Below are 13,089 nucleotides of genomic sequence, written 5' to 3'. Positions count from 1 at the left end.
TATCGATAATGAATAAAACAAGTAATTTAATCTTAACAAATCAACCAATAAATTACAAAATGAATTTAACTTATGTATAAAAGTGTATTATACAAATATTAAAGTTGAGCTAGAAGAGATAATTAAGAATGAATAAAAAACGTAACTAATGAAAGATCACACAATGATTTATAAAGTGAACTAAACATGTATCAATAATGAATTGAATAAGTATCCATACGAAAGAGTATTCAATGATTCGTAGATTGAATAAAACTTGTACCAATAATTAATTAGACGCAAGTAATCGAATAGTAACAAATAAAGATACATATTAAACAACCAAATAAATTAAACTTAAATTAAAAACATATTACACACATGTTAAAGTTGAATTAGAAGTGAATGAAACATGAATGCAAACTATAGCAAACGAAAGAGCATTATGTGATTTATAAAATAAGTAAAACTTGTATATATCAATAATAAATTAAACAAGTGATTTAATCATAACAAATCAAACCAATAAACTGCAAAATGAATTAACTTGTATTAAAAGTGCATTACACAAATATAAAAGTTGAATTAGAAAAGAGAATTAAGCATGAATAAAAAAATGTAACTAATGAAATACCAGACAATGATCTCTAGAGTGAATTAACCTTATGTCAATAATGAATTAAACAAGTAATCTAATAGTAACAAATAATAAACTACAACATGAATAAAAATTTGTGTCAAAAGTGTATTACATAACAATAAAGTTGAATTAGAAGAGAATATTAACACTAAATGAAAAAACGTAACTAACGAAAAACAAGACAATAATCTATAGATTGAATTAAACTAGTATTATTCATGAATAAAATATGTATTATATGTGTCTTGTAAATTATTTTGATTTGTATCTCAAAAACATGAGTGATGTTTGCAATATGTATTATGACGATCCTATAAATGTGTTATAAGAGTGTTACTTAAATTATTTTGGTTGATATCACCAAAAAAAGAGTGAAGCTTGTAATATGTATTATAAATTGTATTGTTCATGATTTTAATATAATTTTAATTGAACTATGAAACATATCTAATACAACTTTAGTAAAATTGTGATGTATTTTCATAAACTTCACATTTTTTGAATTTCAATCTAATATTTCTCTTAAAATCAATTATAAACTTAACCATATCCTCTTATTCAATTATCAGCAAAAACTAGGAATAACCTATCCAGAATAATCACAAATTCGTAAAATTCAAATAATGAATTCAAAATTTGAAGTTTTATAATAATCATCAATGGTGAACTCTTGCACCTGTAATTTAAAGATTTGATATTTTAGCTTAAAAATATGATTTTTGTAAAATTTTCTATTTTTTTGTTTCTCTTCTCATTGTGTTTTTTTTTTTAGAATAAAATACGGGCAAAAACTAATTTGAGGATACTTATTTAAATGAAAGTTTTTTTTAAAAAAAAAGAATTAGAAAGAAAAAAAAAAGAAGAGGAAGACAAAAATTTATAGAGAAAAAGAGACAAAGAAGCAGAAGAATAAAAAAACCGAAGGAAGAAGAGAAAAGAACAGACAAAAAAGTGAGCGATTGTATTAAAAAAATATTATATTTTATTATAAAATTTATATTAACATATATGATAAATATTTATTAATATAGCATATTTATATAATTTACCTATAAAATAATATCAAATATCAAAGTTTTGTATGTATATTTTTATTTTTATCTATCTTATTCGTTTAATGAATTTTTTGTTGACAAAAAATATTCATTTATTCAGACTTAATTCTCTTTACATAAAAATATACAAAATTTTAATCCTATTCCGCATAATTATATAGAAATTAAATTTTTTATAAGACACTAATATAAAAATATATAGTTATACCTCACATATAATTATTTGTTATTTAGAACCACCCATTATTAAAAAGCCACAAAGGCAAACACCGACAGTTATGCAAATAACCAAACAGTTCTTCTCTTTTCGTATCAATCCGTTTATTTTTTCACATATATTATTTCTTTTTATTTGTTATTATTCGATTTTGATATATTCATTAAAAAATTATTATTAATATAAATATTTTAAAGCATTATTTCTATTAATTATTATTAATAGTTAGTGTTGAATTTTAAAAAATAATACCAAAAAATGTATTTAATGATAAGGACAAAGTATAAAAATAAAAAATTATGTTTTCCAAAGGAAAAAATAAGATTTTATTTTAAAATAGGGAAAAGGGTCAAATATGCCCCTAAATATTTGAAAAGGTTTAAATATATCCTCTGTTTAAAATTTGGTTCACGGATGCCCTCGCGATTCAACTTTTGGTCCAAATATGCATTTATGGACGTTAGTTACTATGTTGGACATATCTAACTCATTTTTCATTTCCTTATGTGGTAAGACCAAAATAACATGACAATTCCATGTGATATTTAAAGAAATGAAAAATGAGTTGAATATGTCCAACATGGCAACTAACGCCCATAAGGATATATTTGAACTAAAAATTGGATAACGAAGTCATGAGTGAACCAAACTTTAAACGAAAGATATATTTAAATCTTTTCAAATAGTTTAAAAACATATTTGACCATTTTTCCGATAAAATAAGTAATAAATAAAAATAAATTTTCTTTTGGGAATAAAGATCCTTGTTTAGCTTTTTTAGGCAACCCTATTAAATATTTGTTGTTTCACGTGCCTAATGGTAGGCGAGTAGAAAAATAAGGACAGGTAAAGCTCTCGAGTGGGTCCACCTAATCTGGACTTTGCAATATCCATTTTAAAATAGGAAAATTGTATATAATAATAAATTAATAAATTAAATTAAATATTATAATCACGTTTTGATTTAATTATGTCCTATAGCGAACTGTTAGTCAGTCACCTCTCTTCCTCAAATTTTCGCTCGCCACTCTCCCTTTCTCGCTCTCTCTCACTTTTATACAAACACAAATATATAAATTGTGTTTGTATTTATATAAAGCGAAAAAGATTGTATATATACATATATTTTTGTCCCTCACCCATATCTCATTCGCCAGGATCGCCTCTGTCGCTTATACAAACATAAACGAAATGTATAAAATGCGTTTTTATTTGTATAAAGAAAGAGAAAATTGCATATACACCTGCAAATACATATTCTTCGTCCTATACACTTATAATTATTTAATACAAATACTCTTTGACCAGTTTTTTTCTCTTTCTCGTTTTATACGTACACAAATTATAACAATTGATTTGCATACAAGTGCTTTCTTTTGTAAATGTATAGCGAATTATAGCATTTCTTTCTTTTTGTATGTATAGCGAATTATACATAGTTATGTTTGCTATGGAGCGCAATTATACAAATTTTGCTATAGCATACAAATATGAATTTTGTGTTTGTTATATGTGAAAGTTATTCTTTTAGAATTTGATGGTTAGGTTGGGCCGACTCATTTTTTTGTGGGTCGGAAAATATTGGAGTTGAGGTTGGTAAAATGAGATCATATTTTGATTAGTGTAAATTACATAAAATTATAATTTATCCCTAATAAGTTTCTAATGATTAATTCCTTAAAAATTTGAAAAAATGAATACAATAATTAAAGTTCAGACACAATCAGAACTAGCTCGGACACATTAATGTGTAGTTTAGATACATGATATAAAGTATCTTTTAATTGATTTTTTCTCATGTTTATGAAGATTATATTTGTATCCATTTATATTTCCATCTATTTTTATGGGTTTAGGATCAAAGAATTATTTTGTTATCTCCATTTATAATGACTATAGTTATATAAAAAAAAAAGTAGTACATGATTACTACGAGCAAAAAGAGATTGAGATTTGTGTGATTGTAACATTTGTATAGAGTAAACTATACATAGATATTTAATTGTTATATTAACACAAGTTGAAATGGTGATTTGTGAATACAAGTATATATAAATACATAAGCAATCTATCCAATTTAAAAGATTGATTAGGCAATACAAGTATAGTTAAATACATTGATGGTTCAATATTATAAACAAATACATGAGTTAGCATCAAACCTCAAGTATTTCAGAAAAAACTTGACTAAAAAGAAATTGACGTTTGTTGAATTAATCCATTTTTTACACAACTAAATACATACACATTTTGATACCTAAACATTGTATTATTTCATTTTTCTTATATATAGGTTGTTGAATGTATTCATCTTTTGTTTAACAACCATGTATTTATATATATACACTACATTGTTGTATTCATTTTTTGTTTAACATTGATGTATTCATTTTTTGTTTTAAAAAAATGTATTCATTTTTTAAATCAATGTGTCCATATGCTAATTGTCATACTTTACCTTGTTTGATATAATAATACATTAAGATTTTATAAATACTTATATATATAATATATTAATATTTGAAGTTTTCTAAATAGGGATACCAATTTGAATTCAAATATATGTTATATGTACACAATTAATACGTTTTCTTATTTAGTCCATTTTAAAATTGTATTAATATATAAATAAAAAAAACATACAAAAAAGATATAGCCAAAAAAAAATATAAATTGTATTCATTTTTTTAAATAACATATTTATAACTATTGTACTTTAATAACCCAATAAATATAGTTATTTTTGTAAGATACTCTAACTAAATTAAAGGGAAAAGACATAAAAAAAATCCCCCTGAATTTGGTCCGAAAACTCACTTTAGCACTTAAACAATATGGACGTTTAAAACCCCCCTTAACATCTTTGAAATGAATTAAAAATCACACTGAAATTATTATCCCACTCTCACTTGCCACATCATAGCCATGTAAGTGACACAACAACGCCATATCAGATCCACATCATTAATTATTTTCACCATTTTTCTTTAACACTTCTTAAAATTAATTTACATTAATTAATTAATTCAAAGTTCATTTTCTAAAATTAAAATTAGAAGTGTTGACCCATTTTTATTTTACCCCATACCCAGCCCCCACCCAACCCCTTACTTCTTTTTTCTTCCTTCTTGTTCACCATTTCTAACTCTTCAATGTTCATTTTTAACCTCTCCATATTTTCCAACTATGTCCACCATCCAAACTCCTTTCATCACAACTCTCAAATCACCGCCAAAGCTCCATTATTAGATTCTCCAAAACACCAACAAACAACCGAATTACCACTTCACCATCACTTTTTTCCTTAAAACACCATTAATAGTGAGCTTCGGAACTCTTAAATAGAGAAACAAAACAACAATAATCAGCCCGTTTCTCTTCCTTTCGCGTCTTATTTGGTAAATCTCCAATACCACAGAGATAAAGAATTTACCATCACTGCCTTCATCTTTGAAAAAAATCAAAAATAAAAAAAAATCACTAACTCTACCTCCGCAAAGTCCTATAAACTTGCAAGTTTTTTCACTTCAATGAAAATCGATAAAATTTATATGTACAAAGTTGACGTCAATAATAAGATGATGGTGTTGAATTTTGTGGATTACTAAAGAGATTATGAAATTGAAGTAACTAATAAAGTTAAAGGTGAAAATGAAGGGAAAAATGAATGCTTCAATGGGGAAGACAATAAAATAAAGAGGATAAAAGTTAAAAATTTTATGGACCAATAAAATTATTCATATATTTTAATATAAGTTAATATATTAAGAAAATAATATTCAAAAATATTTATTATATATTGACCAATAAAAATATGGCATTTGTATAATTTTATAATTTTTTTTTTTAACTTCACACGCTATTAGGAGAGGGAACTCTCTTTGCCATGTCATCCTCTAGGGTGATTTTTAATTCATTTCAAAGATTTTAACGAGAGTATTTATATGCCCATGTAGTTTAAGTGCTAAAGTGAATTTTCGAATCAAATTCAAGAAGGTTTTTATGTATTTTCCCTAAATTAAATTATAACTTAATAAAATATTAACATACACATCGATAAGATATCATCATTTCATTCACAATTTATATGCAATATTAATTAGTTAAAAAATTTATAAAGTACATATAATATTAGATGTTCAAAAAGAAAACATAATCAAATTGAGAAAGAAGCAACAGAGTAGCAGCAAATGTTCGGATGTCTACTTTAAAACTTGGTCATTGATGAATGATAATTCTTAAGAATAACTCTTATGATGCAACTAAATAAATCACATTTGATAATTCTAAATTTTAATAATTAAAACTTCAAATGAACTTCGAGTTCTCAACTATTATAATTCTTTAACCATGAACAGCCCTACTATATTGCTTTAAGTCCGACTCCAGGGACGAGTAATAGTGTATCTAGTTTCTACCATGCTACTTATACAACTTAAAATCCCTGTTTGAGAATAAACAATACAGCGGTTTCACGACCTTCAACTTAATCTTCAACAAAATAACATTCATATTCAAAAACTTAAATCTTCAACAAAAAAACTTCGAAATGATTTTAAGTAACTCAAAGTGCTTCTTTAACTTTGAGTTCAATCAAATATAGTGCATATAGTATTAGAGACTGAAAGACGCCAGCAGACTTTTTCACTTGCATTCTAAATAACAGCAAGTAGACACAGATATTCAGACAGATGCTTCAAATTTAAGCTATTTGAAAGTCAATTGGGAGGTGTTGTTAGACAAAGGCACGTATTGAACCAACAGAAGTCATGAAACGCTACCAATACCTATAAATTAGCATTTGGTGACAGAGACGCCAAAAAATAGAAATAAATAAATCAGCATATACTTAGTACGTCAAGATTTTATGTGAACAATAAATGATAAAACCTCTTGGACAAAATTCCTTCAAGACTGGCTTAGTTCAACCAGAAGAATGGCATGACACTGTATGTGGTTTTTATTTAAAACGGGCAAAATATGCCTTCCAAATATAAAATGAGAAATGGACGACTCCTGACCACTAGCAAAAGTATTTTAATATTCCAAAGAAATCTTCACGCAGTTGCTTCCTTGAGATAAGCAATGAGATCCGCCCGCTCCTGTGGCTTCTTCAACCCAGGGAAAACCATTTTTGTCCCAGGAATATACTGTACACAAAATGTCTCTGAGTCAGCAATGAAGCATCATAATTCATAGTGAATATAAAGAAATAGTACTTCTATCAATATGGTTCTAGGCACATCCAACCGTGGCTCATGCGGTACCACAACCAGAGGCGAATTTAGGATTTGAAGGCTTCGGGGTATTAAACATAGCTCAAATATAAGGTCTAAGCTAAACTTAAAATAAATATATAGGATCCGAACCCTGGTTTAGAGGTTGTTAATTCTAGCTTCTACCAATTGCACTAGGACACTTCTATGCTTTTTATGGGTACACTGTTACCTACATCTCAATTTCTATCAGTTTTTCAATATATATATATAAACATATATATAAACACACACACATACAAACATATGATTTTTTCGAAAGTTACCGGGACCCCCACCGTACGGTATGGTCCGCATCTGATCACAACGGAAGTCGAGGAATAACAAATTGTATGGCTGGTGTACACCACGAAAGCACAACAAGTGCGCAAATCAACATATATGGTTAAATCTAAAAAAGATGCTACACACTTCACTGCAGCAGTTGATTTAACCAATTGTTATTCTTTTGAACCCGCAGAAACAAAAACCAAGATTTATTTGGGGGAGAAGTACTCCATGTTTGTAGGTGTCATTCATGCATGCTTTGAACACACATGCATCTTTTTCCACAATTATGTTCATTTCTAAAAAATATAGGAAAATAGCATAATCCCAGTCAACTCCACTAAATGGATACAAGACATCATGGCAAAAAGACATTACTAGACTCCATTCCAACTATCTCCTCTTCTAAATTTTCCTTGGTGCACATTTTCACAAAACCTAACCACACACATCAGTGTACACTTGGCTATGTGAACACCAAAGTTAAAGAGACCTGGAGTAAAAAAGCTAACAGTCCTCTACTATTGGATTATTAAACCCCAGCTTCTCATGGCCAAATCCTACCTTGAGATTTTTCAAACCGAGCACACTATTGAAGACACAAGTAAATAAAGCCCTCCTCCCCTAACCACTCGTCCTTTTAGATTAGAAGATTACACACTTCAACACAATACCAAGACAAGTTTTAGATTCAAGTACTGCCACCCATGATCAAAATAATGGATACATGCTTGGTCCATGAAAAATATCAGAAGCCCACTTCTTTATCTTTTGTCTGTGTGGGGGTTGTGCATGTGTGCGTGTGGTGTGTGCTGTGTGCGTAGGTGCTCCACACTTCCACAAATACCTATAATGCCTTGAGACACTAAAGCAACCCAGTTGTTACAGATTAATGCATCTTCAATCTCACTTAAGTTAATAGTTAGATATTGCTATCTCAATGCAAAAAGCAATATCAATCTAAGCAGAGCAGTACTTACAAATTGCTGCCCAACTTATCTAATACTAGTCTGGAGGTGCAAAGATCTCATCAAAGACTTGCATCTTTTACTGATTTAGTCATTTTCTGGACCCAGGAGTTATTTCGTAGATAACATACACAGACAAAGCCTTGAATCAATCATTTTTCTAAGAGGAGAAAGCATCCATATATTTGTTCATCACAATCAATCCAGGAGGTTGTTTTCACAGATCTCTTATCATAGCTTCGTTTCAGGAGGAACCAAATCAAAAATCCTCTCTACCATAAATTGTTGCTATCTCCACACCCCTGTCTAGTAGTAGAGTTCCTCCAATTGCTCTAATGCCACTTTCTCAACATCAACTTGCGACTGAGAGAACACATACAGTGCTGCCATGCTCTATCTATCTACCCATCCAATTATTTTCAGGAATCTCAGCAGTACATTGATATACATCCACATCCTTCACTCAAGTGTGTAAGGGGACATCAAAATACCTGAGATCGTGACTTCTTAAAAAAAATGAGTCACAAGGACAACTAGTCATTATGATCTTTCTCGTCTGAAGGGCGGATATCCAAGTTCCATATTAAAGACACAAGAACTTACCGCTATCCAAGTCCCACAATTAACAGAAGACTTACATGAACTAACAGTTGTCCAAGTTCCTCAAGAAGATATGTCCATAAACCCCAAAGATCAATGAAAAACACAGAGGCTTGCTTTGCCAGCTGAAGCCCTATTTTAAGTAGGCTATGGATTTTGCAAGCATAATCTACATTTAAATAGCTAGCACCTCACTCCACAAAAGAGCCTAATTTTTATATATATTTTTGCAGTGCTAGCACCAAACTATAGAAAAGCTTTCAGGAGATCCAGGAAAAGGAAAAGAAAATCAAAGAGGGTCATTCTTTTAAGCAAAACAACAATGTTACGGAAGGCACACTCGAGCCCTGAAGCAAGTCTCAAGACGTGTTGAGCACTTTGCCTCGCTTAATGTGAGGTTCAATTTAGTCAAACTGGAACTGTGGAACATATAGACAGCTGAAATCCGACAAACTAAAATAATTGTCAAGGAGACCTCATATGCAAGCAGAGAACACATACAAATGAAGCACTAAGACCACTCTTCACAACACAAAATCAAAGGCATACACACGCATATATGAATCTTACCTTCTTCGGGTTGAGCAAGTAGTCATATAATGTGTTCTCTCCCCAGTTCACAGCCATATTTTTGTTTGCATTGGAGTACGAGTAACCTGCAGTTGTACCAGATTGTCTTCCAAAGAGCCCATTCAAGTTGGGTCCTGGATTTGGAATAAAATTGGATGTGTAAGAAAATTTTGAATGTGCACAAAGCAGACATAGTTCCTGTCTCTTTTGCAATAATACATACAGAGAGAGGAAGGCCATAAAGTAAATTGCATGCTCAAGTATCAGCCATAAGAGAATACAGCAAGAAAGAAAGAGGGCAATGACAGGCAGAGATACAAATGATGAAGACTCAAAATCTTTAGAAAAAGCTCAAAAGGATCCAACATTTTACAGTAATTAGAATGTTAACGCCTCTCGAACTACTCAAAACTATCATCGAACCACAACCCGAGCACTTTTAGTTAATTCAACAATTCATGCACATATGAGATTAATCGAACATCTGGCTAGCACAGCTCAAGTAAGTTCGCAGCAGTTTCCTATTCATGACCACCTTAAATTCATTCTACAAATATAATGCACTCACAATTCTATCAGAAAATCTTGAGACTTACAAGGGATAAAAGGGGAGAAATTCTAGAAGCATAAACAATAAAAAATGTCAAGCTAATCAACATACTCAAATAAACTCCATTGAGGAACTCATCGAAGGAAACTAATGGACCATGAATATTCACCAGTTACACCCTCCATTGTAAAAACAAAAAAAAAAAGTTGTTTAAGCCGTATCCCATATGACCTACTCTGCTGGATTAAACTCCAGGAGAGAATCTCTTCCTCTTCCTCCTACTCCCAGTACCTAAACTAATTTAATCCATTGTCTATAGGTCAGCCCTCAATAACACCACAGCTTCAACAGTCCTCATAAAACCATTTAAAACTAAGATAAACACAAGAACTAGTTAGATCGAAGGCATCCAGAAATCAGTTCAGACATATGGATAACGAATCAACTATCAAAAGCTCAGATCCATGCTATGGATCAGAAGCTGATAATAAAAAAAAGAGAAGAAAAAAACGCTTAGAAAATCAGGTTACAAAAAATTCAACAAAACCAAAACACTATGATCCTATAATCAAACAGATCTATAGCAACCAAAATTACTCATATATGTGAAAGGCAACCATAAACCGCGCCACAAATCCACCTGACAGGTAAATCTAATACACATAGAACAGAGATCTATAATAAACAATAAGCTATGAATAAACACTCATAACAAAAACCACCATAGAAACTCAGAAAACATAATTTAGCGTATAGAAACAGAACAAAATATCGACCTTGTTTGTGACCAGCTCCTTTATCGACGGTGTGACATTGAGCACACTTTGTCTTGAAGATCTTTTCTCCGGCTTTAGGGTTACCTGGTGGTGCTTCCGCGAAAGATGCCATTTCTGCGGCTTTCTACACACACAGATGAGAGAGAGAGGGGTTTGGCGGTGAGAAATAAAAATAGGGAAATTCTTGGGTTCGATATTAGGGTTCTATAAATAGTCTTATAGGTTTTCGGGTTAGTGAAAATGAAAAGTGGAACGTGTCTTGAGGGCCGCGACACGCGTAGACTATTTTAAAATGACAAAAACGCCCCTAGCTTCTTTTTATTGACTTCCTTGAATTGTCAACGAAGTTTTTAACTGTAAGGGCACGTTTGGACAACTTTTATTTTTGCTTTTCTTCAAAGGATTTTTTTTCCTTCTTCGTTTCAAGTTAAAATAATTGAATCTAGGTTAATAAAAATTTTAAAATAGTATATAAATTTTTATTTTAACTAAAATAGTAAAATTGTTGAAATAGCAGCGATATAGTTCGCCTGAAAAAGTAAAATCACTGTTATAGCAGCGATTTGCAAAATTTGATTTTTTTAAAAAAAAGCGATTTTCAAAATAATATTTTAAAATATTTTTTTAATAAAATGCTGTCTAGACAACGTTTTACCTTAAATTTTTTTTTATATTATTTATTTGAATTTTTTTAAAAAAAATTAAAAGCAAATCGCTGTAATCAAAAAGTTGAAGCGTCAAGTTGATACAACATTAAAAAAGTAAATAATTAAAAAAAAATTAAAGGTAAAACGCTGCCTAGGCAGCATTTTATTAAAAAAATAAAAAAAATTATTTTGAAAATCACTACCTCTTAGCAGCGATTTCTTTTTTAAAAATCAAACTTTTTGCAAATCTTTTCGGCAAATTAAATCGTTGCCATTTCAGTAATTTTGTGGTTTTGATTAAAATAAAAATTCATGTATTATTTATTAACATTTTAGACTTTTTAAACTCCAAACTCTAAAATAATTGTCTTTTTCCAAATATAATAAATACTCCACAGTTTTTTCGTAAAATATATGTCCAAAAAAGGGACAAACACTTGCAAAAAAACAAGCTTCTCTTCTTCTTACTTCACATATGTTTTTTAATAAATAGTTTAGAGGTATTTTATGTGATAGAATTACATATTGTTATGCCAATGAATAAGACTGAATGAATTTAAAATCATATAAATAACAAAGAGCGAGAGAATATGATAATCAAGATTAAGATTGTTTTAAATATTCATTTTCTTTTAAAATTGATTGTTAGAATATGGTGACGACTTAGGTAATATTACACTCTAAATGTATAAAAATCATCAATCTCATCATTTTAAAGTTCTTTTCTTGTTACGTTTATTGAAATATTTTATTAACTTAAAAATAAATTTGATAAAAATTCAATTCGACTTCTTCTACTACTATTACTATTACAAAAATCTGGTTTAAAATTGATATATAAAAAAATTCCATGAATATCAATATATATATAAATAACATTTTGAATGACTCAGACTCTGTTAAGCAAAATTCTAAATATTATATAATTCAACTTGTTCAATGAATAATACTCTTCTAGTACATGCTTATGCTTATGTATCATCAAAAGAATAGTACATAATAAGGTTTATGGTCAGAATTATTTTATTAAAATAAATATAATGGATCTACAATTGTTAAGTTATATATGTCGGCTAGCCAGCCATATTACTTCACAACTTGTTAATATATTTAATTCTTTTGAGTTGTCATATTATTTTTAAAGAAAAAAATTGTTTTAACTATCTGCAAGAGATAGATATGGTCAGCAGTTTACATTAGTTTCTTAATTACTCATTATGGTGGAACTAATGTCACACTCAAATTTTAAAAAAGGAGATAACGAATGATAAAAGCTACAAAAAGTAGTACAAGTAGTTAAAAAGAAAATATTAAATACAGAGGACTTTATGAAAACAATGTTAGAACTCTTTGCAAAATATTGTAAAAAAATAGATTTTATTTTTATATTCGTACATTAATATTCTAGTATTTGGTTTTCCTTTTTATTAAAACTTATAATTATTTACGTATACACTTAACAGTGTGCTACATGCCATGCATGTTGATTACAAATTAACTTTCTTTATAAAACATCTGCTGTAGAACAGGAAATGTTTCTTTCA

General features: G+C 29.3%; 1 protein-coding gene across 1 annotated transcript; it reads right to left on the bottom strand.

Moving 5' to 3' along the window:
* Window positions 1-6,715: 6,715 nt before the first annotated feature.
* On the bottom strand, window positions 6,716-11,387 carry LOC101261271 (cytochrome c). Its single transcript, XM_004230382.5, has 3 exons — window positions 10,899-11,387; window positions 9,573-9,706; window positions 6,716-7,041 (listed from the first exon to the last, which is right to left on the bottom strand). Exons 1-3 carry the CDS (start codon window positions 11,008-11,010, stop codon window positions 6,949-6,951), a joined length of 339 nt encoding a protein of 112 aa, XP_004230430.1. The 5' UTR covers window positions 11,011-11,387; the 3' UTR covers window positions 6,716-6,948.
* Between the last annotated feature and the right edge of the window lie 1,702 nt (window positions 11,388-13,089).

This window comes from Solanum lycopersicum, chromosome 1 (genome assembly GCF_036512215.1).
Source record: "Solanum lycopersicum chromosome 1, SLM_r2.1".
NCBI lineage: Eukaryota > Viridiplantae > Streptophyta > Magnoliopsida > Solanales > Solanaceae > Solanum > Solanum lycopersicum.
This window is presented reverse-complemented; position numbering and strand designations above follow the sequence as displayed.

Excerpts from the sequence above, each read along its gene's own strand:
- LOC101261271 (XM_004230382.5), bottom strand. The coding sequence starts at position 11,010 with ATGGCATCTTTCGCGGAAGCACCACCAGGTAACCCTAAAGCCGGAGAA. Across the intron at positions 9,707-10,898 it reads AGGAGCTGGTCACAAACAAG|GACCCAACTTGAATGGGCTC; the intron begins GTCGATATTTTG and ends TTCCAAATCCAG. Across the intron at positions 7,042-9,572 it reads ACTTGCTCAACCCGAAGAAG|TATATTCCTGGGACAAAAAT; the intron begins GTAAGATTCATA and ends TTTTGTGTACAG.